Source organism: Canis lupus, chromosome 6, assembly GCF_048164855.1.
Source record: "Canis lupus baileyi chromosome 6, mCanLup2.hap1, whole genome shotgun sequence".
NCBI lineage: Eukaryota > Metazoa > Chordata > Mammalia > Carnivora > Canidae > Canis > Canis lupus.
The window spans coordinates 54892439-54918543 of NC_132843.1; the positions used below are offsets into that span (position 1 = coordinate 54892439).

At 38.5% G+C, this 26105-nt stretch overlaps 1 protein-coding gene, 1 long non-coding RNA gene and 1 pseudogene across 8 annotated transcripts in view; 2 read left to right on the forward strand and 1 right to left on the reverse strand.

Moving 5' to 3' along the window:
- Positions 1 to 24680, forward strand: part of DNM3 (dynamin 3) — a 547902-nt gene extending 523222 nt beyond the window's left edge. For 3 of the 5 annotated variants that reach the window (XM_072830613.1, XM_072830614.1, XM_072830622.1), the window contains one exon: positions 15026 to 19843. In XM_072830613.1, the coding sequence (XP_072686714.1) occupies positions 15026 to 15095 (70 nt within the window). In that variant the 3' untranslated portion in view covers positions 15096 to 19843. Of the gene's footprint in view, positions 1 to 15025; positions 19844 to 24494 lie in introns of those variants that run through there. The other 2 variants (XM_072830615.1, XM_072830618.1) reach the window with 1 other exon arrangement.
- LOC140635670 (uncharacterized) overlaps positions 1 to 26105 on the reverse strand; it is a 37390-nt gene that overhangs the window by 2355 nt on the left and 8930 nt on the right. For 2 of the 3 annotated variants that reach the window (XR_012033021.1, XR_012033022.1), the window contains 4 exons: positions 19625 to 19720; positions 8755 to 8845; positions 7320 to 7399; positions 877 to 5892 (listed from right to left, as the gene is read on the reverse strand). This is a non-coding gene — a long non-coding RNA (uncharacterized lncRNA). Of the gene's footprint in view, positions 1 to 876; positions 5893 to 7319; positions 7400 to 8754; positions 8846 to 19624; positions 19784 to 26105 lie in introns of all 3 variants that reach the window. The other variant, XR_012033023.1, reaches the window with a different exon arrangement.
- On the forward strand, positions 24844 to 25095 carry LOC140635668 (NADH dehydrogenase [ubiquinone] 1 beta subcomplex subunit 1 pseudogene; annotated as a pseudogene).

The following is a 26105-nucleotide window of genomic DNA, read 5'->3' on the forward strand; positions in this document are numbered from 1 at the left end:
TTGAGGTGTTCTTTCTGATTCTTAGCATTATTTAAGGCAATTTTGTGAGACTGCTGTGTTATAAAATTTGTTACTGAAATCCCAAATGCAATTAATAATTTGTTGCAGGTTCAACATGAGTTGAAAATATGATGCTTCATATATTTTAATGAAAATAGAAATTTGGCCATAAACTGTTCACTAAAGAAAATATTCAATTTAATTTAAGCCCCTCAGTTAAATATCCCATCAAAATCACTCAAATTCCACAATCTGTAACATAATATTTCACTGAGGTGAATCGATGGTTAATGACAAGAGTTTTTCATTTTGCAGTCTTGGTTTCCATCTGGTTTAAGTGAAGGTAAAATTAGTCTGGTGGTTTCCTTCTTGGGTCTAGCAAACTTGAGTCTACTTTACACAAACATCTCCATCCTGCCACAGTGCGGAATGACTGGCAGTCTGTTCAGGTGAGACCCAGGAACAGAACTACAAGTGTTCTGAAGGTCAGAATTTGGGACTTTTGCAGATGTGTCAAGGTAGACTTCAGATTGCCTTTCTGCTTTCAATGTGTCCCTTATCTCACTTTTCCAAATATCTGAGGCTGAGGGGATGATAGAAGAAAAAGAAAATAAGAAAGGATCTACATACGACCAAGTCCAAGCAACCAGAAATGCAGACAGGCGGCAGGCGGCCGTAAATATAACAGTATGCTACTCCTAGCCCAGTGGTAACTGGCATTAAGTTAACCAAATACAACTGCTTCCACATCCCGTGACAAATAATAGCAAATAGTTCTGTCATTGTTCTCTCTGGGGTTCTAAATTGCTAAGCTTCAGCCATTGCAAGGAAAGCCTTTCTGAGTTTCAGGATACCCAGCCCTGCCCTGGGTCTCACCTGATTGATGAAGACAGCCAAGACGGGAGTCTGGCACGAGAGCCACTGACCAGTGAAAAATGCACAGTAAATGCTTATTATTCTTCCTGTGGCCAGTCAGCAGCAAACTGTCACCAGTTGGAATCTGCTGAATGTTCCTATATACAAGTTGATGTCAGCTCAAAAGGAAAAGAAACAAAGAGAAAGGAAAGGAGAAGAGAAGTGAATCCCGCCCAGTGTAAGCAGACAGACACAGGCTAGTACTTCCCTTTCATCGTCGCCTTCTTTTGTCTCCTTTGCTGTAAGAAAAGAATGATTTTACAGAGAAAACCTTGACATGCAGACAGTGTTGGTTAGATGGCACATTTTTTAGTGACTTTGGAGATTCATAGCACAATGTGATGCGTGGCTCTTCCACCTCCAAATTTTATCCAAGCAGCATGCTCCGAGAAGCTGCTGGGCGCTTCTTCCTTCCCTGTGACTTACCAGCTACTGTGAAAGAAGCGAAATTCAGCTTACTGGAGTGGCTCTGGCCGATAAACAGCCAGGAAATTAAACATGAAATTGTAAATGTCACCTCTTTCACTCAGAACGGGCCCTAAATGCTTACCTCCAGCAATATGAGAAAGGAGAGGAGGATTTAGCTGAGGGTTTGATGGCTTTTGTCTGCTTGTCATAACTTTATTGCCGCTTAGACGTACAATTTTTAAATGCCCAACACTGAAATCCTTTAGCTTACTAGAGCCAACATATTGTAACCATTGTCGGGGGGGGGGGGGGGACCTCTGAATCTAAACACATATTTACACCCTTTAGTTGCCAAATGAAATCCATCTGGCTTACTTAATGCTGTTGCCAAAAGAATATTACACTTTTGGTCTGGCCAGTATTTTTAAGTGCAGGGGAAGGGGGGTTGGCATTGGAAGGACATTGAGTTTGAGAGATTCTGCAGGTGTATTGACACCATATTACCTGTATTTCGATGAAAGTTTAGATCACTTGGCAACTCTGATCAAAACTAGGAGAATTTCTACCTAGGGCAAAGTCTAAAGCCACAAGGTATTCGGCAGCCTCATCGTGTGGTGTCGTACTTTCTTTTCCTTTTGGCTGCTTTTCAGGCACCAGAGCCACATGATAGGCAAAACCACAAATAGCAAGTGCTCTAATTTCTGGAATTATTTTTTTAACAATTCCCATAAACACTAGGAAATGTCCATTCCTGCATTCCAGCCAAAACGATCAGCTCATATGAACTGAGAAAGGACACATTCCATCCAAGGATTTAAAAAAAAAAAAAAATGGTTAATCAAAATGGCAGATGGCAAAATCCTCCTTCACTCATAGTCAGTGGCAATGCTGGGCCTTCTTGACTTCCATTGTTCAGACACAAGGAGAGTTCCATATCTCCATAAAGTCAACATTTTCCCCTATTGAGATTAGTTAAAATGCTGAAAAATAGGCTAAGGTGTGAATACTGGGAACCCAGTAAATGTGCAAGTTGATACAAAGTTTAGCAATAAGTTACATTCCATCCCTGCTTTGTTTGTGGAAGGGCTGAGGAAGCAACAGAGAGGGAGAATGATGTGAAGGCCTGGAAAACCACAAACTAGATGCACCGCCACACGGGCATCCCCAGGCTTCTGTGGCAGTTTCGAGAACCGAGAGGAAGTGAGAGGTGTGAGAAGGTGGCCTCGGGTGGTTTTGAATATGATCTGGGAAATGATTTTATTTTACAATTCAAATATACCAGTCGCCTCCACCATGTAAATATTACCTATTTCTAGTTTCAGATTTGCATGAGGCAGCATTATCGACACTTCTCTTGGTCAGTATATATCACACTGATCTATAATGAGACCGCTTAGGAGGGTAGATGAGGAAGACTTTGTAGCCCAGAAAGTCTAAAATGAAATTATTTCACTGGGGAATGGATATTTATATACGATTTATTCTGTATCATGTGTATTTTTTTAAGTTTATATTAGGATTGTTCTCAAAGCCAATTTTAAGAGTGAATGAATTTTTTCCTTCAAATAAATCTACCCTTAGCATCACATTCAAGGGACTTTGCCAGAAAGTCTATACACTGCTCCACCTTTAGACCACCATTTACGGAGGAAAAGCTATAAAACCTGGGGAAAACATCTACTTATTTTTAAATCAACTAGAACTTCTTTTTGCTTCGTGGTAGTGTTGGAAAATATTTTAATAACTAAAATAATAAAACTTCATGTGAGGCAAATTCTACCTTAATTATTGCCTCTTGGGGTGGAAAATTAAGGAAACATTAGTAAATGTGTTAACTAGAGAAACCACTGCAGTAATTTCCCTCCACATATCTGGATCCGAAGTCAAAATAAAATCCATGCTACACATATTATTTGAAAGAAAGCAAACTTGTCGTTTTAGCTCAACAAAAGTAGTATCAGAGCACTTGGGACTGAAATTGGTGGACCCCAGAAATCCCAGTGACTCATCAGACTTCGATTAACTTAAATGCCCTATCGTTCAGTTTAGGAATCTGTAGTGAGGGGTGTTGCTATGATTGCTTGATTTGTTTTAATATTTCAAACGCTCTGCATTTACCCCCCTTAGCATCCTATTACTTGAAAACTAAGTATATTGAAAACTCATTTTAAAGCACATCATCTTTGAATAAGCATGTTGAAATAGTGTTTTCCTCTGTGCTTGAAACTTTAGTGTATGACTGACCACATCTTTTAAATTTCCTTCTTTTATACTATACCTGACTCCTCCAACCCAGGACCTTTTCTCCACGTGTAGCTATTCAATATACATCATGCATTCACAACCCTCTAGGTGACCCAATGACCTATTCATGCCACTAGCCATTGCTACTTTGTTGTTCCAAAGTCCCCTGGCCTGTTGAGCAAGGAGAAAATATTCTTGAGGGTTACAAGGTATCTTGGTAATTTATAAATACTTTCATAATCTCCATAGACTGTTGAGCTTTCAGTTAAAATGTTATTATTTTTATCATTAAAGTTTGCTTTTCTCTTTTTTTTTTCCTATGGATTTCAGGTTACTTATTAAATGTGCATTTTGAGATGTAAGAATATGTAGCTAGAATAACAAAGGTAGCTCTGACCACTGTCTCCAGAGAGCAATATATTTAATCGGGAGAGCAGGGTTTTAGAACAATTTCTCTTTACTGCATTCTCATTGCACTCTCACTTTGTACCCTAGTCCTGAGTCCCTTTGTCTCCGGAGGGCCCTCCATCCAACTACACGGAACAGTCATCGTTCAGTCACTTAGTCGGACACCTGCCTCCTGCCTGTGTTTGGCAGGCCAGCAGGATGAGGAAATAATCAGAAGAAAATGTTCTGGTTCTTTGACCTCATCCACATACAACATTATCCAAAACCGTTTTCTGTGAGTGAGGACAGAGTGGCTCTGAGATCCCTTGGTCTAACATTCTGCAGGAATGTGGAGGAACAAAACTAACTTTTCTGATCCCTTCTAAGATAACGGAAATAGAAATGATGTCGGCCTCTGCCTGTCATTTCGGTGATGTTTACAGACAGACATATGCAGACATGTAAGCCTTTCACTGGTAAACATTTTGGCTTGACTTTCTCCTAGCCCAACTGTCTTCTTAAGCACAGCTCCCCATGGTCATCGCAGCAGTGTTTTCCTGAAAGCATATTTTGTGAACTATTTCTCCAGGATGATGGCAGTTTTCTTAAGGCAGATGCCTAAAAGACATATGGTTTTCATAGATTTTTCCGTCTAGACTAGCTTTATTTAGTGATTTTTGGTCTGAATTGGTCTAGTTAAAGTTTCTGTAGAAGCTTGTATAAAAATTTAAAATGTGGGCATACCATTAAGGTGTAAAACAAAAAGTTTGACTTCTTATTGGCAATAGATTAAAAGGGATTGGTTGCAAGTTTCCTTCAGGTTAAGTAATTCTGACCATCCTGTATGCCCACTCGTCCATTCCACTCCCACAACACTGTTCAAAATGGAAAGGCTTACCCCCAAATCCTATAACTGTTATATTCATATACTTCTCAATGTTTTCCTGAGTAAATTCTTTGTTTCCAGTTGATGTGTGTGTGCGTGTGTGTTAGAAAGCTATAATTCTTTCTGCAGACTCTTTACATGGCCCAGGGGACATATGATTCCTTGCCCTTTTAGCACCAATTTTTACAAAGAGAGCATTTCCCTCATTTTAGAAAAGCACCCATCAAGCCACTGAGTGAAGGAGAGGGAGCGTTTGGGAATTTTTGTAGTGCTGCCAACCGCTGAGAAAAAAATCCATTTTTAAATGCAGTGCTGGAGCCAGTGTCCCAGACTCGAGTAGAGACAGTATGACACTGTAGGAGGAAAAGAATGGCTTCTAGACCTGTCTCAAAGTCGGCCTTTTGCTCTCACTTTTGTAAGAGCTAACTGCCACGGCTCCAATCCCAGTTTAGCTGCATCAGAACAAGGAGGTTCATGGAAGGTGGCACTGGGGGTGGGGAATGGGGGGGTGTTGGTGCTTCGGCCTCGGCCAGGATCGTCACCTGCCTGCGCGCTGACCATTTAATTGGACTTTAGTCACATGTTTGTCCACCGACATGGCAGCTTGCAAGGCACAACTGCTTCTCTGTTTTCCTGTGTTTGCATTAAACTTTTTTGTTTTTAAACTTTGAGCTCTGAGACATGTTAGAGCTCCTCCTGCTGGATTTCTTTTTCTTTCTTTTTCTTTCTTTCTTTCTTTCTTTCTTTCTTTCTTTCTTTCTTTCTTTCTTTCTTTCTTTCTTCTTTCTTCTTCTTCTTTCTTTTTTTTTTTATCACTGGGATTGTAATTAGTAAATGGTAACTCTTTGTCTCCATTTTTGCCACTTGGACTGAGAGACATAAGTGGCCAGAGGAATACCACGTGGTACATTTCAAACTGGCCTTTGAATTCCCCAGGTATCACAGTCAGGCAGAAATGAAACATTTGTGCAGCATAAATCTTCTCTTAAGTCTTCAAATTCTTCAGTCTCTATGTGTTGTTGTTGTTGTTGTTGTTGTTGTTGTTGTTGTTACTAAAATAAAAGACATTGGAAAGTGAAATTTGCCATCAAGATTTCTAGTTACATGTTTGCTCTGTCTGAGGTAAGACCCCAAGTCAGATACTCACACCTGCAAGGTTCCTGCTTTCTACCAGAGAGGGGTAAAGAGTCTTTTCTGTCTTTCTAAGCCAGAAATGAATGTTACAGCTCTGTGTAGACCTTCGAAGGGTCGTCTTTTCCCTCCCCATCCTTGCCCCCTTGTCTTCTTCCCACTGACTCGAGATGACAGAGGAATGTGCATCTCAGAAGTGGACGTTGCCTCTCCCAGTAGCTGGTTCTTAGCACCTCCTTCCCAACCTCTCCTCCTTCCCCCAAATGGCGGGGTTGGCCAACCCCTGTCCCTGGTGCCTGAGCTGGGAATGAGGGGAAGGGCAGACAGAAGAGGACAGAAGAAGATGAAGAGGGTTAGAAATAGTTGTGCCCCCGCAACATCAATGGGACTAGGTTTCTACATCATGTAAGTTCTTGGAGATCTCTTTGGGGATTTCTCGAAAGAGAGAGGGAGAGAGAGAAGGGAGGGAGGAAGGGAGGAAAGAGAAAAAGGGAGAGAAATGGGGGGGTGGGGAATCATCGGAAGGGACACTGCCTAGCTTCATTCACTAGCCACGTGCAGGTAAAGCTCTTTTCAAACCACATCCTTTCTCTCTGTACGATTTTCTCACCATTGCATTCCTCTTACCTTCTGCTTTTTGCATCTCTTTCCTCTTTCCCTCCATCCAGTTTATCTGTTATCAGTGATATAGTACAGAGGCTAAAACATTTTTTAAAATCTCGAAAGCCGGGCTTTTGAGGAATCATATTTTAATATAACCCTAAACCCTGGAAGTTATCTGTTTTATGAATTAGGACTCAGTGCAAAACAAATAATTTTGTCACTTCTGATAAAGAACAAGACAACACTTGGTTTCTCAAACTGACAGCACTTTTTCTAGTTTTTTTTTTTTTCCCTCACACATACTATTTCCTATTTCTGGACTGCCAGTCCCCTCAACTTCCCTTGTTTTCCGGAGGTCCTTCTGACCCCCTTCCAGTCCCAGGCTAAGACTCCAGGGGCCCCGGAAGCTCCTAGGCACAGTCCTGTCATTACCAACTATCGCACTGTCATCACAGTTTCTTGTCTCTCTCCCAATCTCGGAGAGATTCCCAGGCAGGGATCACGTCTCTGGACATCTGACTGTTAATACAGCATGTAGCACGTAAACAGGGCTTATTGAGAGAATGAAGAATACAAAATGAGTTGACATGCAGTGCTAATTCGGAATTTCTTTTGGAATTAGCCCAATGTTTAGTATATTTTAAGGACCAGTTTAAACATAAACACTCTATCTCGTTCTGTTCTATTGAGAACCTTGCCTGGCCAAATGCTACTGTAAAACTCTTTTTTTTTACAAATCACCAACCGAGCAGACTTAATGTGGGCAAATCGTCCTTAGGCTGCCTTTTTGCTGCAACCACAGAAGTGGAGAGATCGGTACCATCCCTGTGAATGAAATCCAAGTCAGATATTTAATATCATGTAAAGCAAATGTGGCAAGGGAGGTTATGTTACCATTTATCTCAGAGACTAATTTATACAGGATATTAGATGTTTGTATCATTGAATAACAATTGTGGACTGTTTTCCCCCTTATGTTCTTACTTCAAATTCTGTCAACTGATTCATACTTTCCCAGTGACACATGTTATAAAGGCATGGGTTCATTTTCACAGGGGAAAGAAATGCTGGCTCTAACATGTAGCACGAATCATATTAGAGAATTCTTTAGACCCTTTAAGTAGACTCCAAGTCCTATGTTCTTTCCAACATCTACTGTAAATGATTCTTGGACAGTATCAGCTCATTTTCTTACTAAGCTGAGAAGGCCAAAAATATGCTGGATAGCAGCCTATGGTATTTTCAATAATAAATTACAAAATACTGTCTTCCATGTGGACCATATCCTGACCATTGTGGCATTTTTTTAAAACAGCCTCATAGCTTGTAGATATGTAAAATCTGTCTTGTTAATAAATGCTTAAAATAAGTGAAGCACAAACACAACTGTGTTTAAAATACTGCATCTTGTTATCTGATAGAGCAGACATTTGCAAGAGGAAGTCCTGGATCCTAGTCAGTTGCCATTCCATATCACCTAGCACCGTGCTCCTGATTTGTCACTGGGTATCTGCATTCCTGTACACTGAACTACCGGTGGGGACGCTGCCCTCTGCAGGTGCTGTGGAAGACTAGGATAAGGAATAATCTGGGTTCTTAGGAAGTTTATAATGTCATTCAGGTGATAAACTGTGTGTACACTCTATATACATGCTTTAACCTTTGAGAAATGATCCAAGGATTAACTAATTCAAGAGGTTCGTGGACAAACAAGGCATTACTGTTCCCGAGAGGGAGATACTCTGGGCATCCCCCAACCAAGCTTCCCGATGCCACCAGCGCCATTTTATTTATTAACTCTTTTAAAAAGATTTTATTTATTTTTTCATGAGAGACACAGAGAGAGAGGCAGAGACATAGGCAGAGGTCGAACAGGCTCCCTCTGGGGAACCTGACACGGGACTCAGTCCCAGGACCCCAGGATCACGGCCTGAGCCAAAGGCAGATGCTCAACCGCTGAGCCACCCAGGCGTCCCTACCAGAGCCATTTTTGCCTGGGTCTGCTTTAAAGACAAGTCCAACAGAGCCCAGTACAGGAGATGCTCTTTATGGTTTTAGAAAACTCAGAAGCAGTTTTTGTTTTAGTTCTATTTTTTCTGTTTTCTAAGAAATTCACCAGATGTAGTCTTACTTCTTGTGGTTCAGTACACAGAACCCTTCATTAAAAAAATTTTTTTTACCTGTTTCATCAGTAAGATAAACAAGTTGGGCAAGTTGGTATCAGATCTTTGTGGCTTCTAGAAACCTGGGATGTATAACTCTCCCATCCTCCTAAAAGTAATTATATGTAATATGTAATTATATGTAAATTGAATTGTTGAGACAGATGTATTTTAAAGCCTCAATTATATTTAATAAGTAGAACTTGTGGTATAAGAGAAGCCTATTACATATCCGTTTTTATGCAAATACTACCCTGGTAGACAGATATCATTCCTCTAGATGTGTTCATCTTTATCTTTTTTGAGGGTTTTGTTTTCTTTTTTGTGTGTGTGGAGGAGTAGGTTCACCTAGCTAATTAGGTGGACTTCAGTCATACATACCCTTTCCAAAGATGAGAATTTGCAATTCATGTTTACAGATGCTTACTTTCCTTACTTACTGCCATTTTCATAAGCAAATACAAGTGTCCCTAAGCAAGTAGGGGGTGATGATTAACAAGAAAATTACCGGAGTATACTATCTTAGTTATTATAAAATAAACCTAAAACTGAGCTGACCCATGCTTAAGTCTAATTCCCAAATGTTTCAGAGTGTTTCTACAACCATTTCTTCACCCTTCTTAAGATTTTTTTCCCAGTACTTTCACTTTTTGCTTGTACTATATCTGGCAAGTGGTTGGAATTGCTAATAAAGCAAGCTCAAAATCACTTACTGTGCCTTAGAACAATGGTTTTCAAAACATGGTCCCAGGATCAGCAGCATCAGCAGCATCTGGGAACTTGCTAGAAATGTCTCACCCTATTAGAAACTCTGTGTGGTGCCCAGCAATCTGAGTTTTAACAAGTCCACCAGGGACTTATGATGCACGGTCCAATTTGAGAACCATTGCCTCAGAATGTGCTAATGTAACTGTCCAATAGAAAGAATCCTGGAAAGGGAGCCATGAAATCTTGGTGTAAACATAGAAAAGGAAGGAGACTGAGCTACACAGATCCAGTCTGGCTCACACATTTACCAGTCTCATAATTCCCACTCTGACAGAGAATAAGGGCAGGGGCAGAAAGACCAAGCCATTTCAACAACCGGTATTATGCTACCTGACAGCAAGAAACTAGAGAATCCCCACATGCTGATGCACCCCACAAGCAGTTTGCCTGTAGAATTTTCTATATATTCTCTCTCTCTTTCTCACTATATATATATATATATATTCATATTCTCAACCCTACAATGATTGGCCTCACATCATAAATACTCAGAACCCGCTAACCCAAAACAGAACAGCTGAAGTTTTAATCCTTCCGTTCTTAGAAGAGAAGTGAAAGAGACAGTAAGACAAAATAATGCATTCTTCTCTCTTATCAGTAAAGCCAGGTTCTCCCTTTCAATGCCACCCACCTTGTGTGAGCATTGGATTTCCTTACAAAAATTGTCATTGTCCAAAAGACTGTAAAAGGTTCATCCCTGCAGCTACGAATGCTACAAGTATTACATCTCTCCCTTTGATTTGGAAGCAGAAACATGGCTCTTCTGTCCTAACCATAAACCGCCCACACACAACACAGTGTTTCAATAAACACTAAGTGATGCAAGATGCTCCATTTCAATGTAATGGGTTACTTAATGAAGCCCATCACTAAACAAAGCAACTGAGGAAAATTTGGTACAAAACAAATAACTTTGCCCAAAACAAACTGTCTTATGAGGTGAATGTCTTTGGAAACTCTTTGAATGGTTAGGAACTAGACCAATGAAATGAACTTTAACAGTAAACCTTAAATGTATTTCTGGTGTTGAAGTTGGCAAATACCATTGCTTATTAAGAAAATCACACAGAACAACTTAATGCTCCTCCTGAATTGCTTTCTAGTAGAGTTGTATTATTTTAGAAATGAAATGATGCTCATTTTTTTTCCAGAAGGGTGGGGAGGGGGATCTTTCAGGATTTTTAATTACCAAGTACATATATGAGTTACTTTGACCTGAAACTGAGCATATTTTATAGATGTCATAATTATTTTTGAGTGAACATGATAGAAATTTTGTCTTTAATTCTCTCATTCATTCACCACACAGGTGTGGGTGCCTATTTATTTTATTTTAGAGAGAGGGAGAGTGCATTAGAGTGAGGGGGACAGAGGGAGAGGGAGAAAATATTAAGCAGACTCCATGCCCAGAGTGGAGCCAACGTGGGGCTTGATCTCACCACTCTGAGATCATGACCGGGAGATCATGACCTGGACCGAAATTAAGAGTTGGTTGCTTAATCAACTGAGCCACCCAGACACCCCCACTAAGGGACACTTTTAAGAAGCTCATAATGGATAGATTCTCCCAATTTTATTTTTTTAAATATTTATTTATTGGAGAGAGAGAGAATACCTCACATGGAGCAGAGGGAGAGGCAGAGGGAGAGAAGTGGCTCCCCACTAAGTGGGGAGCTTGTTGCAGGGCTTGATCTGAGATCATGACCTGAAGAGAAATCAAGAGTTGGAGGTTTAACCACCCAGGGACCCCAGGGACCTTTCTCCTAATTTCTTTATTAAAAAAGGATGCCATGAGGAGCACCTGGGTGGCTCAGTTGGTCCAGACTCACAACATTGGGCTCCCTGCTTAGCCAGGAGTCTACTTAAGAATCTCTCTCTTCCTATACCCCTTCCCCCACTGGCATACTCCCAATTTCTCTCTCTCCCTCTCTCTCTCAAAAAAAAAAAAAAAGGAGAGAGAGAGATATTAAGAGAGAGAAAGCATGTCATGAGCCCAAGATTATGCTAGGTTGGGGATATAGTGGTGAATAAGACAAACGAAAGTCCTGGCACAGAGCAGAAAGTTGCAATCCCCTAGTCTCCTGCCTTGCTTTCTTTCTGGACTTGCCCATTACCATCGTCCTTTTCTAGTTCCATCAGCATAGTCCAAAACTGGGGCGGAGGTTAATGAGGAGCAACTGTGCCATCATAGCATTTAAATCTCTCTCTTCTCTGTCCCCACCATTGAGCTCTGCCCTTCCATCTTCAGCACATAGTTTCTAGTTTCTTATAAATTCATTGTAACTATTGTCTTACATCTTCCAAGTTTTATATGTTGCAGTTAAAATCACATTTGCCCCTGCTTTGACCACATTGTATTTTCAAGCTCCCAAACTATATTCTTAGAGTCTGAATTACAAAATTTTGTCATTTTTTTCCACTTAAAATGGGGTATAATAGTAAAAACCACTTGTATACTTGTCTATCCCACTCATCTTCCATTCTAAATAGATTGTGAGCTTTTAAAAATGATTGCAGCATAATGCAGTTCACATAGTAGATGCTCAATAAATTATGTATGCCACATAAAAACTAGAAGGTGTGTTATAGATCATCTAGTCTGAGTCTCCGGTGCCTGTGAGGGGGAAACTGAGTCTTGGAGAACCTCAGGTGGTTAGTGACTATACAAATTGGCAGTTGGAGGCATCCACATCTTTTGACTTCTGGTCTAGAACTCTTTCTGTGTAAACTCAATAATAGCATCTCATAAACACCTCAAAAATATTCCTGGCCCCAATGGATCTACTCCCTTTGATCTGGCCTATGCTCTAACCTGGCCAAGCATCTCTGTTTAGGCACTTTTCAGCCATTCATTTGTCCATTATTAATAAATATTTCTTCACTGCCTTCTAATCTAATAATGTGATTACATTATACTAAATGCTGAATACACATAATAAATACAGAGTATATGGTCTTTGCTCTTAAGGAATCTACTGCAGGACATAGGCAATAATATAGTAAATAAATAATCACAAACAGGGTCAAGTGCTATGAAATACACAAATATCATGAAGTGATTGGGGATGGGGTGGTTGGAAACTCTAGGATGGTCAGGAAGGGCTAAGGAATGACATTTAAGCCAAGAACCAAAGGATCAGAAGAGAACCCGGTTTGTATTCCTTTCTCTCTTGGCTACAGCCCTTAGTCCAGGCTATCATGTATGCATGAAACAGTTTCCAACCCACCATGCCACATTGTACCCTGCCCCTCAATGAATTTGTTTTAAGATCTACTTTAAAAAAAAAAAATCCAACCCAATATTGAATCTTCTGGTAGAGTTTCCTTCCTTCAAATTCCAAACTCTGGCCAACCCCTCCTCTCCTTCCACCCCGCCATAACTGCTTAATTCTAAGAATACATTTCTATGGGTTATGTGACTATTTATCAAACTCGCTGAGGACAGGGGGCTTATTATTTAATGTTTATTCCAAACATTTATTAAAGAATTGAGCAAATACATTACAGGTAACATTTCCAAGGGTAAAAATCCTACATGTTGCTGTAGCTTTTTTTTCTTTTTTCTGCAACAGCAATGACTTCCCAACATATACCTGTATGTAATGTGAAGATGAGTGAGTATCACAAGCATTCATAAATTGCTTCTTACTTCTATGGATAACTTTATTTAGTTGTCAGTGCCTAGTTGTACAGTGGCTGAATGATAAGCACACACCACAAGAACAGGAAGATGAGTGAGACACAGCCCATTTCTCATCAGTGAAGATAAAACATAAAAACCTAATTAGGATTGATTGTGATGGTTGTAATAGACGTATGTTGAGATGCTTTCGAAGCAGCTTTATTAAGATAGGGAGAGGTAGGTTAGAGAAGACGTCGGGGAGGTGAGCCTCGAAGGATGGATAGCACTTCTAGCAGAAGAACAAAACAGCGCTGAGAACATAATTGCATAGAACATCATGCTAGAACATCGTGACTCAAGGTTCAAGATTCAGGACATAAGCCAAATAAATATGGCCATTTTAAATGAACATGAGCAGTATGCTAGTGGAAGGGCAGTGCTTTTGCATGGACACAAGTAAAAAGGAAATCAGGGGAAGATTTTTCCCAGCAGGGAATAGCCAAAACATGTCAGGTGGTCAGAGTAGCCAGTATCCTCTCTGCAAAAAGAGGACTTTTTTTTTTTTTTTTTTACTCAAATCAACAACTAGTATTGATGGTTTAGTTTGGTTACTGTGCCTATCAGATATGTCTAGTCAGACTTTAAGAAATCTAGTGCCCACCTAATAAGGAAACTAGCATAAGGAGTTAAATTGAAATGCACCTTCCCAAGGAAACCTTTCCTCTAAAGCCTCTTGGACATTTTTCTGGTGCAGGAGCAAAAAGGAACTCTGTTAATATCTAGGAGTTTGTGCCTAAGGGGCCAGTATTTGTACCATTAATGAACAATATCTCTTTTGCATTTTTTCCTTGACTATCTAGATTTTATACCTTTGTGATTTTTTTCCACATTTCATAATTGTTTCCTTTAAGTTTTCTATCTTCACTTCTTCATACCTGAGAAGGGACATTTGATTTAATCATATTAGTGTTTCTAACACAGGAAAAATTCTGTGGCATGACTATACTTCCAAAAAGGATCTTTCTGAAACAACCAGTGGGACAGTTTTATCAAGAAGAAAGGTTTCAGTTTGCAGAATTTGTTGAATTTTGTCGGTTATAAAAATTACTCCCCAAAATACTACATATGAAAGCAAGTACACACACACACAGAGATCCTAATACATTTAGGAAATAAATGGATGTGTTCAGGAACTAAAGAGCATTACTACGTAATGTTGAGATTCTCACATACAGTAATATTCATTATCTGGAGTTTGTGTATTGGGCAACCTCAGCTCTCAGAAACATCATAACCAACCAGAAAGTGAGCAATACTCCTCCTCCTGAGCCTATTTACACTTACTGTAGAGAATGCAAAAACCCTGATTCTCTGGTTTTCTGGTGCCCTTCAAATTAGAAATAAAATATAGAACAAATTGGAGGAGGCTACTGCTAAAGGCAATGAAAAGTGATAACTAGCATTCTGACAGTAAAAAGAGAATATTACATAAAGGGAAATAAAAATTCAAAAATCATCATCCTCTGAGACCTGATATACCTTAAAAGTTCCTGGAGTAGGCATAATGTAACACAGTTTACTCTATGCAGTCATTCTCTGTCAGCTGAGAAATGCACAGGACATTTCAGATGGTTTTTAAATGATTTGGTGTTTGGGTTTTTTTGTTTTGTTTTGGGAGGAACAGCTTCTGTTTTGAGAAAGATTTGCATATGAAATTTTTTGTTTCAAAATTCTAGATGAATGAAAGGTGACAGTGTTCAAATCATTACAGATGGCAACCACCCCTGCTGGCCTGTCTGCATGGGCATGTGTATGATGGCTCTTTCTCAGTGTCTTTGGGACAACCTTCTGCTTAGATATTCTACTTGTTTCTTTACCTTTCTCTTTCTCTCTTTCTAGCCGGAGACCGCCCCCATCACCAACTCGTCCCACTATAATCCGTCCACTAGAATCCTCCCTGTTAGACTAAACGAAGTGTCTGGCATGGCAATTAATTACTAATGAATTATGCGAAAGCAACATATTTGATCAGTAAATCATGAGTAGTCGCATGTGTGGACATCAGTAGGCAAGTAACCAGTTTTACTAATGCATTCATTACTCATCTTCGTTGCTCATGGTGTATCAAACCTTTGGAGTTTGACTCTTGAAAACTGCTGACCCTTCAAGGCTTTCTATGTTGTACTGACCAAGGGTAGGTTTGTATAGCAGCCCTATATTTTGGAGACCATTTGCCTACCCAGGTTAACCACCAGGTAGCCCATTAAGTATAATTCTTAAGAGCTATGAGATGGTGGGCTTAGACCTAAGCCATACATATATTTATTTTCCCACATTCTGTTTTGGCTTACAGAAATTATGTTGTCCATTATTAATATTTCCTTCTACTCTATACTTAGCTATTTAGATCTCCTTTCCTTCCTCTTCATTTCATAGGACTGCTAGGAAGTGATTTTTTTAAAAAAATTAGGATTCCTTAAGAATACAACTTTTCCAGAAGCACAAGATAGCTTGCAAAGGAAAAGTTAACGCATTGCTTGCTCTAGAGAGCTTCTCTTCATACCAATGTGTTTTGCTTCATGCTAGAAGCATATTCAACAGCAAATCAAAGCTTAATTTTCAGTAGTCTATCAGTAGATTTGGCTAGTTAGTTTCAGAGTTCAAGGAAGAAGCAAAATATCACATCTCTAGAAGTGTCTGGAAACATATAATTTATTTATTCACATATATATTCATCTCCTTATGGGTTACAGTGACTGACATGGAAGATATTTAATTTTTCAAACTGAGCTAATTTTAGGCATAGCTAACTACACATTGACACAAACTCCAGTTTATTTATTTATTTGGTTGGAGCAAAACGTTTTCTCTTTCCATGCTAATTTGTAATTCCCTCATGCAAGAATTTATCTGCCTTTAAGACTAGTTTAACATAACTTTCCATCCATTCTAGGCTTTCTTAATATATCTTGAGCCTTACTCTGGGATAACTGTTTTCAAAAGGAGCCCCAGAATGAAAATAAAAGTCGTTTAGTAAGAGATGCCATGGTTTAAGAGCAGAGCTCACACTTTTACAGTTGTAGGATTTCAGAGTCTCTATACAGGTCATTCCAAATAATGGTATTAAGACATCGAGATCTAAAGCAACTTGGCAAATGCTAGCATTTCAAAAATTTACAAAATCCTTTTAGCCTGGGGGTTAATAGTTCAGTCTTAAGGCTGAGTTTTAGACTACCTAGGACCAAATGATTAGCATGTAGGAAACAGCCAGAAGCCAACTGGAATTCCGTCTGCTAACTGTTCCCAGACAGCAGAGCAAGTCCTCACTGAATAGTGGCGTCCCATGACACTATTTCATATTCTACAGAAGTAAATCAGGTTTCACCAACTGAAATGTCTCCCTTTGAAAGCAGCAAACATGATTTGTATGTTAACTTCACTTTAATTTCCTGTGTACTTTATACCCAAAGCAGACACCCATAAAGTATGAAGTAAAAACTTTCAACCATTATTAAAAAGAGAACTTGCCAACTTGAATGACATTGTTTTGAAGTTATTCTAAAGGGTTACAGCTAGCCCACTTATAATAGGCAAAAATCAGAGAATACAAGATTTACAAAAAGAACATTTCAACTTTTAAGTTATAAGTTATTGTATAAAGAACAGCACCCTAAATCTTCTCATATCTTTTTTTTCCCTCATTTGAAAAAAATCTTAACTCTTTGTGAATGGAACAGATATGCAAGAGACATAATGTGTGTTTAAAATAGTGCTGCAGCTAAGTGGGAATGTGTTATGTAAATGTCCATAGTAAAATAAATTATCTACAGAGATCTTATCATAAAATTCTCTCCTTTTAGGATTCCCTTTGCTTCTTCCTTTGAATTCTCTAAAATAGGCAGCTAACATTATATACTTCGGGGTTTGGCTTTGTGCTAAATGTGGTTTTGCATTTTGCTGTATTTCAAAAATTTCCTTCTGTTAAAGGAAAATATTGTGGATAACCACTGGTGTGTTCTTAGATCAGCACAAACCATGTCGAAGAAAATTGGAGATGTTTTTCCAACTTTCCACTGATCTTATGTAGTCATAAACAATGGCATTTGTCATATTTGGCTTTTGCTCTCAGATTATAATCCTACAGTTTCACTGTCCCAATTGTCTCTGTTTGTAGGCACATTTTTGTCCTCTCACTTCTCAGTTATTTCTAGCCTCCCCTGGAATTCCAGAAGTCATGCTGGAGAACACTTTGTTTGCTGCAGTACTATGTCATATGATTAGTATTAATGCCATTTCCCAAAGGGTTTGCATCCTGCTAAAAGGAAATGTAAAGGTGAATGAAGTCGGAAGCTCTAAGATGTGTTTAAAGTGCATTGTCCATACCAGGCCTTAAGGTGGGAATGTAGCTTAATGAGCTTTCTAAGAGTTTCCCATACCACCTCTTATCTTTTGTGTGGCTTCCTCCTGATTGCTCTGATGTGGTCTACACAATAGATGTCTAGCAAAATAAAATAAAACATACAATATTTTTAGGATTTGGAAGAATTAACTGTATATGTTTGTTTTATAGGTACATCACTTCTTGTCACATGCTAAATATTGCATGCTTATTGACTAATTGGAATAACCGTTTACTCAAGTGTGAACAGATTATTGAAATAGTATTGATTTAGAACAGATATATTGCATTTCCAGAAGTCATCCACCAAGATTACTCTTCTGAATGTTGCTTATAGCTGTCTTTTGTAGCACAGAAGAGCAGTAGGGTTTATTAGTAAATTGCCTACTTTTTCAGATTCAAACTCATTCTGTTCCAAAACATAATGAAACCAGTTCCTGTGATATAACTGTAAGCCTTCTAAACTTAGAATTTAAAAATAGTCATAATAGATTAATTTTATGACTTTTTAGTATAGACTGTAGCCATAATTCTCAAATATGAAATGGGACCTAATACCAGTATGTGATAAACGTTGATGTTTTCTGTGTACAAACTTCTTTTCTATGCATGTGTCTATGTATACAGTATATACATGGTGAATTCATTTCTGTAAGTACTGTGTTTTGTGCCCCTTTGGGTAGGTAGGTTTAAAAGCACTTGTTAAAATGCCACAAGCATGAGTGTGAATGTATGTGCACTGTGTATATATGGTATGTATGGGTGTAAATATTTATGTATACATGTGCTGTATGTGTGGGTATGAAAATATTTTTTAAACTGTTAATACAAGAGCTCACTTTGGAGGGTCTGCTGTAATACATGATAACAGTGGTTCATATAACAATGATAACATACATGAGGCATACAAAATTTTTCCAGGACAGACACAAAGCTCAGAATTACCATGACAGCACAGTAGAGTAACATCCACAGACATTTGTACCTAAGTCCACAACACTGCTATCTAAGAAGAAATTACCTTTGCCAAATATAGTGTAAGATCGGGAAACATACTTTTAAGCTATCTGATTGGAATTATAAATTATTCTTGGATTGCTGAGCTGAATCTTGAAAAGCTTAAATTGGTCCACATAGTTATTCTTCATAGTAAATGTCAAAAAAATAAAGTGGAGGGATCAAGCAATATAATAAGAAGAGCAGACTTTTTGGAGTAAATTTATCAAAAAATGTAGGGAAGAAGTTACTTAATACCTCAGAGGTAGGTCATCCATCTCCTCTTTCAGGTAAATATTTCTCATTTGGCAAACCAGATAAGTATTTGAAAGAGAAGTATTTGAGAATAAAGCCTAAATAGTAGGTCTCTGAACTGTGGAACCCACTCAAGGGAGATAAGATATGAGACTCAAACTGAGAGTTTTATATCCATTTCACCAAGAGGAGCTGTGAGCTCAGAGTTTAATGTGAATAAAGCTAGATGAGTGTAGAGAAACAATATTAGTTCATTAGATCACTCACTCCTTTCTTAAAAGTTCAGATGTGTCTTCTAGATAATCTTAAGTCATCCTGTCTAGTTGGTATGCTTTAAATTGTGTGGTGCTCTGTATTGTGAAACTTTAAGAATATTTTGAAGCATATGTAGTATATGCATTGCTACTTGTATATATGTGTAAGAATGTGTATATGTGTGAGAGCAAGAGAGAAAACTCAAGGAAGAGTCTCCTGTTTGTCTTAAGACCTGTTCATACTGGTATATACTGGTGAGACTTCTCACCACTCTGGTCTGGGGTTTCACACATGGCTCAGCTCAAGGCATTCATTTCTTAATTTTTACCCTTTGAATTCCTTAAACTCTGCTCATTGTGTAATATTTTTTTAAGTATTATAAAAATTACTCTGTCAACCTCTTGCATTGTCTGTTGCCAGTTTGATAAAAAACGATTCCTCTCAACCAGAAATTTCACCAATACTTGATTTATGATTAATTTCATATGTACAGCCTTTGTTTGCCCATCTATGTTTCTTTTTTCTCCCTTTTCTGAATCAAATTCCTCTTTTGCTTTTTTATGAAGAAGCAGTGTGTAGAAGCAAAATCTTACCTTCTCTGTTGATTCTTTAATTAATTTGAGCCAGAATACTTTCCACTGTCTTCTTGGCACTTTCGAGATTTCTTACTGCTGATATATGGATGGACTCTGTGAATGGAATTTTTGAAGCAAGTTTCTCAAGCCTGTATCATTCTTGAAGGTTACATGTACCTATTGTGAAAATGTGAAGCTGTATTTCTGAACTTGAAATAAATGATAACACATGAAGGACTCCCCCTTCCTTGTTCTTGTATAATATATTTGGCTCATATCTATGCATATTGGTAAGACCTGAGATGTCTGAATACTTATAACCCTTTTGATCAAATTGGTCCAGAATTACTGAAATGGGGAATAATAACATTTGGCATTACTGTCATTTAATTGGGGGAGGACAATATTTTTTTTTTTTTTTTGGAGGACAATATTTTTTAAAGGGAGCAAATCAGACAAATCAAAGGCAGGAGAGTGGGAGACATTTTATTTCTGATTCAAATTCATTGCTGAACTAGGTTAAAAGGGGCACACGCCTTAGACAGTTGCGGGGGTGCAATGTGACACTTGACAAGAGGCACCATCTTATTTTGCCATTAAAGAGGAAGTGTTCGTGAAAAACCCTGGGAAGCAGAAAGAGGAAGAACACTCTGCCCAAATGTTAGGTCCACAGAAGGCATTTCTTACAGAAACTAATTGAGCTCTTGACTCAATAGTTGGCCTCCATTATTTATTCATTGGGCATCCAGGGGAGAAGCGACCCTTTTAGTTTCCCTAATATTAAGAAAATGGAAGAGTGCTAAACAGTAGCTACACACATCCTTGTCCGCAGGTTCCAGAGCACAGAGTAAGACTCTTTATTACAGAGTTTCGATAATAGGTTCCTTATCAATGTACATAGTCCCAGGTTGAACCACCCATCCAAAATAGGAAGACAAGAAGAGAAAAGATGAATATTGGTTTACTTTCCCTCTGTGTTCAGGATATGTTTATTGGGAAAAGATGAATTGCAAAGATTGCTGTATTAATTCATGCTTTCCTGTTATAATTTCTTTTTCATATCTGTACATCTTCCATGAGTAGAGCCATTAATGCCTTCAAAGGAAGCTTTTTACTAGAAAAGATAGGATGAGAATCATGCTGTACACTTGTGTGGGGTGTGTGAGTGTGTACATGTGTATGTTTTACTGTGTGATTCTTTATTCAGTAGTTCTAATGGAAATTACCAAAACCAAAGGACCTCATTTGGCAAACTACTTATTTGCTAACTATTTGGCAAATTACTATTCGTATTTTTGAAATAGTTTTGGCATCGAAGTAAATATCTTTTCAGTTGTCAAGATTCTTGTTTTTCTGCTGGAATCTTTAAATTTCATATTGAGAAATCTATCTGGTGTTTGGTTAGACAGATCTCATACCCTACTTCCTAGTACTTCAACACACATCTGGCATTGCCACTTTGAAGACCATTTGTTGATATTTTTTCACACTGTGGCAGCCTAATAATTAGAATACATGCAAGAGATGCTGGCTAAAAGAGAGATGCAGTCTTAGAGTTTCCCAAAGTTCATTCCATGAGATTTTAGTAGGTTTTGCATGTACATATACCAAGGGTTTCATAATTAAGCATACTTGGGAAATGATGATTAAAAATTAAATGTTTCTTTACTGGAAGACTTTACAGAAGTTTTAATATCAGATTGCTTTGTGAATCTCTAAAAGAAGATCAGTGTCTACATGTTTCTCAGACTTATTTGACCATCAGTGCTTTGTTCATAAAACATTCTGCAGGTCTAGTGTTGTGAGGAAACAATGCTTTGGTGGCTTTAGATAAGAGAGAAAAGGCATTGAGCAGGATTAGTCCATTACAAGACTGTCACTATCACAAAGTCAGGTGATAAAATCAAATATAAGAGCAACTAAAGCTCCCAGGACAATCTTCTTGACCCCCATGCTTTGTCACAGCAATGTACCAGACCCAAGGAGGAAGATCACATAAGAACAGAGGCATGAAAGCAGACATACATGCAATGAGTCTTAGTAAGCCTTGTGGAGGACTCAGATAATTTTCCATACTACCTTTTCTCTCTCACTCCTGAAAAAAAAAAGAGCTCCTTTAAAGGAATTACATTCCTCCATTATATTCTTGTAAATGAATGGATCCAGGTTGATTTAAAATTTAAAGATTGGGGATCCCTGGGTGGTTCAGCGGTTTAGCACCTGCCTTTGGCCCAGGGCGCGATCCTGGAGTCCTGGGATCAAGTCCCACGTCGGGCTCCCGGCATGGAGCCTGCTTCTCCCTCTTCCTGTGTCTCTGCCTCTCTGTCTCTCTCTCTCTCTCTCTCTCATGAATAAATAAATAAATCTTTAAAAAGAATAAAATAAAATAAAAATGGGAACATCCCATCTAAAAAAATAAAAAATAAAATAAAATAAAATTTAAAGATTATCAAAGGAAAACTTACCCAAGCCTTCAGGCTCACCTACTGATCTGAGATACTAAGTTATCTAAATGATGGGCAAAGAAAGTAAGCAGAGAATGTTTTGTGAAGTTGTAACAGAAAAGAAAAAAAGTCATAAGACCTCCCCAGGGACCTTGCCAGGGGAATTTCACCATTAGAACAGATTGCAGCATTGAGGTAGATCCAAGAGAATATGGGTAATCCATCATTCTTACTGATAATTGGGTCTTTTATATTTGAATAATGCCCATGTTCCATACACAGTTTTTCCTGCCTCCTTACCTTCCTGTTCTAGCCAAACAATTCTTTGAAGCTATTTTTCAAAATACTCAAGAAGGTGTAACATGAAACTATAACCTTGATTAGGTAGATTTGCCTGTATGGTAAAGAGTAGCAGGCCAAACTTTAAAATTTGTTAACTACTCAGAATTTCAACTCAGTGTTCCAATTCAGCAAGAGTATGATGTACGTTTATAGGCCTTCATGTAAAAAGCCCAAATATTTTCAGCATTTGCCTTGGGCACTTCAGCATTGTGTAAGTAACATAGAAGGTTCTGGAAGAGAAATCGTGAAAATTCAAACCACCAAGATCCATCATAGAACTAACTCTGAACCACTGCATGTGTCATCATCGACATGCTTTTTTGGCAATGAGAGGAAAGTTGGTGCAGGAAAGTGAAGAGGAAAAGAAAGGAGCCGCCTGAGGGAATAAATGTCATTCTGATGTTTGAAGCAAACATTCTAGCTGTCAGGTGAAATATATTCCAAGACATAGAGTTTCTGATCCTGTTTCTGGATTAGAACACCAAAGAGCTCAAACAGGAAAGTGCTTTGGCATATGCTAACAGAATGTCTCTTCAGCAGTGTGGACTTAATGGCTCACCTCCCCACCCTGCTGAGGTAATTAAAGTGTTCTAAAGCCCCTTCAGAACTCAAAAATAGTTTCTGTTTGCTGGGCGGGTGATAAATCTCATTGAGCCTGACAGGAATTTAATTACACTTTCTTCATGAAAACACCAGGGATCCCCATTACCTGGATCTCTAAAGCTAAAGGCTTGCAGAACCCCCCCGCAGTTGAAAGGTTACCAAAAGCAAGTTCTTCATCATTTAAATGGATGAGAGGCCTCCTTAGCATAGCCAGCTTAAATTGGACTGAAGAAAAATTGGTCTCGGACTTCAGGGAAGGTAAGATTTTTTCACCACTGCTCAGAAATAGTGCAGTTTGGCTCCATTAAACATCTCCTAGAAGATGAAAAAGCAGTTTGTTTTTGTTTTTGTTTTTTGTAGACTTCATTGCTCCACTCACTTGAAGTGTTACAAGAGTAAGATGGCAGTGAGTATGTTGTCAGACACCTGGATGAATAGCCAAAAAAGAAGTCCCGCGGGGAGCAGGGTACTGAGCTAACCTCACAGTTCTGTGGCCTGCTGTAGTGTGGAATTCATTACCAATTTGGTTAGAGAGAGGAAATGAAAGTACAGATTTCTGCTGGAAACCAATGGGAAAGTTTCACTTGGCCTGCTGTTTTCCCACTTACAGACAGAGCCGTTTGTTGCAGTGTAGAGTTTACTCCTTAGCAGCGAATCATCCAGAGAGGCTGATGTCCAAATGAAGCACAGCTCTCTCTAGACCCTTATTTCACAACGATAGGCCTGACAAGATGCCAGCCAAGCTAGGGAAATGGAAAAAGGTCTGGCAAACTCAGTCTCCTTCACCCTGCACCCAGTTCTGAATAAATCAGAGCTTTAATTGTACGCAACTCTGAGACAGAAGCCCAGGGTCCCATGGACCAGGACTAGCTTTGTGGTTTCCCTGGGCTTGGAAAGGCTATTGTATCAGAATATTCACTCGGAGCAGATTCTCATTTACAAATCCTTTTCCCCGAGATCAACCCCTGACATTTTCTGCATTATGATTACATTGCTCATCTGATCTCATAACACCTTCTAATTTCCTCACCTTAAAAAAAAAAATCTTACCTGTCAATTTCTATATCAACTTCTTCTCCCTTTGGAGATTTTACATTTACTGAACTCTTTGGAGGTAACAATGTCACAAACTCAGGGCTCAGAAGCAAATACTCAAAGTGATAAAGGCATTTGGCTCTAGTACTATTTCCAGGTCTCCTGAATATGATTGCATGGATTTATCATCCCAGGGTACAAAAGAAGATTCTGGAGTGGGCTCAAATGGCTCACACCTAGCACACTGCTGATAGCCAGGAAAAGTCCTGGGAACTGCTAACTTTGCCATGTGGTTCTCTCATTTCTCCTGCATGTCTGCATGTTTTTTGTCTAATTTGAATTTGACTTTCCTGGGATCATTTTGCATGCTTTTATTTGGATTTGTTTTCTACTTTAAACATTGTTTTCTTCCTCTGCATCTGTGTTTTTCTTTTTGTTATTTTGTTTTGTTTTGTTTTCACCAGGCGACCCCCTCCTGCAGTTCCAGGACGACCATCCTAACATCCATGATTCATCTCCTTTTGTTTCCAACAACATGTCTATCCATGGTATTTAAAAGCCTATCGTTTGCACTACATGTCATATGTACATAAAAACTTTTATTTTTGATCTATGTCTATAATAAAAACAAAGTTTATTCTATATAAAAATGAAGTGTGTTCTGTTTCTTTTTCTAAAGAAGAGACAAATTAAATGGTTTTCAGCTAAAACCAGATATGGTGAAAAATATGTAATTTGATCTTGTAGGAGCTTAATTTGAAAAATATTTAAGTTCTTAAAGCATTGTGATTTAAGATGCTATTTGGTGGTCATTGGAGCTACCCAGGCTGCAGCACTTAAGATGAACGTAATTCAGATGGTTCATGACCACTGGGTACATATACTTGTGCCTATGGGGTTTGTCCTTGGATGTTACCTAGACAGAAAGAATGATGAAAAGCTAACTGCCTTCCGGAATAAGAGTTTGTTGTTTAGAAGGGAATTGAGACCCAATGAAGAAGTCACCTGGAAGTAAAGGCTGTGACTAAATTACAGAATGTTCACATTTTAAAAGTTAGGAGAGAAATAAAGCACATTCATTATTATTTTTTTGCACATTCATTATTTTAAAAAAAAGATGCTATTTGGTGGAGAATAATAATCCATCTTCAACTGAAATGTCTGTCCAATAGAAATATGAAAAAAAAGTATGAAAAAATAGAAACAAGTGTTGGGGAGGATGTGGAGAAAAAGGAACCCTCATGCACTGTTGGTAGGAATGCAAGCTGGTACAGCCGCTGTGGAAACCAGTATGGAGGGTCCTCAAAAAGTTAAAAATAGAATTACTGTATGATTCAGTAATTCCATTACTGAGTATCTACCCAAAGAATACAAAAACACTAACTTGAAAAGATATATGCATCCTATGTTTATTGAAGTGCCATTTACAGTAGCCAAATTATGGTAGCAATACAAGTGTCCACTGATGGATGAATGGATAAAGAAGATGCAATACACACAGACACACACAATAGAGTTTTATTCAGCCACAAGAAAAAATGAAATCTTGCCATTTGCAACAACATAGATGGATCTAGAAGATATAATGCCAAGTGAAATATGTCTGTCAGAGGAAAACAGATACCATATGATTTGACTCATGTAGAATTTGAGAAACACAACAAATGGACAAAGAAAAAACAAACCAAGAAACCAACTGTTAACTACAGAGAACACACTGATGGTCACCAGAGGCAAGGTGGGGGAGGGGGATAGGTGAAAATAGGGGATGGCAATGAAGGAGTGCACTTCTGATGAGCACTGAGTAAGGTATAGAATTGTTGAATCACTGTATTGTACATCTGAAACTAATACTGTATGCTGATTATACTGGATTTTTTTTAAAGTGAGAAAAGCAGCACAAATTCTGGATATCTAGAAAAGACACAGAAGACCAAATAATTTCAACCAGCCTCCAGGGATCCCATTAATAATTGTTATCGCACCAAAACATTTATTCCTGTTTTTATTATTTTTCTAAACACTCTTTGTGTTACCACCTTGAGAAGAAACGTTCTTTAATGTGTTAATAAAGC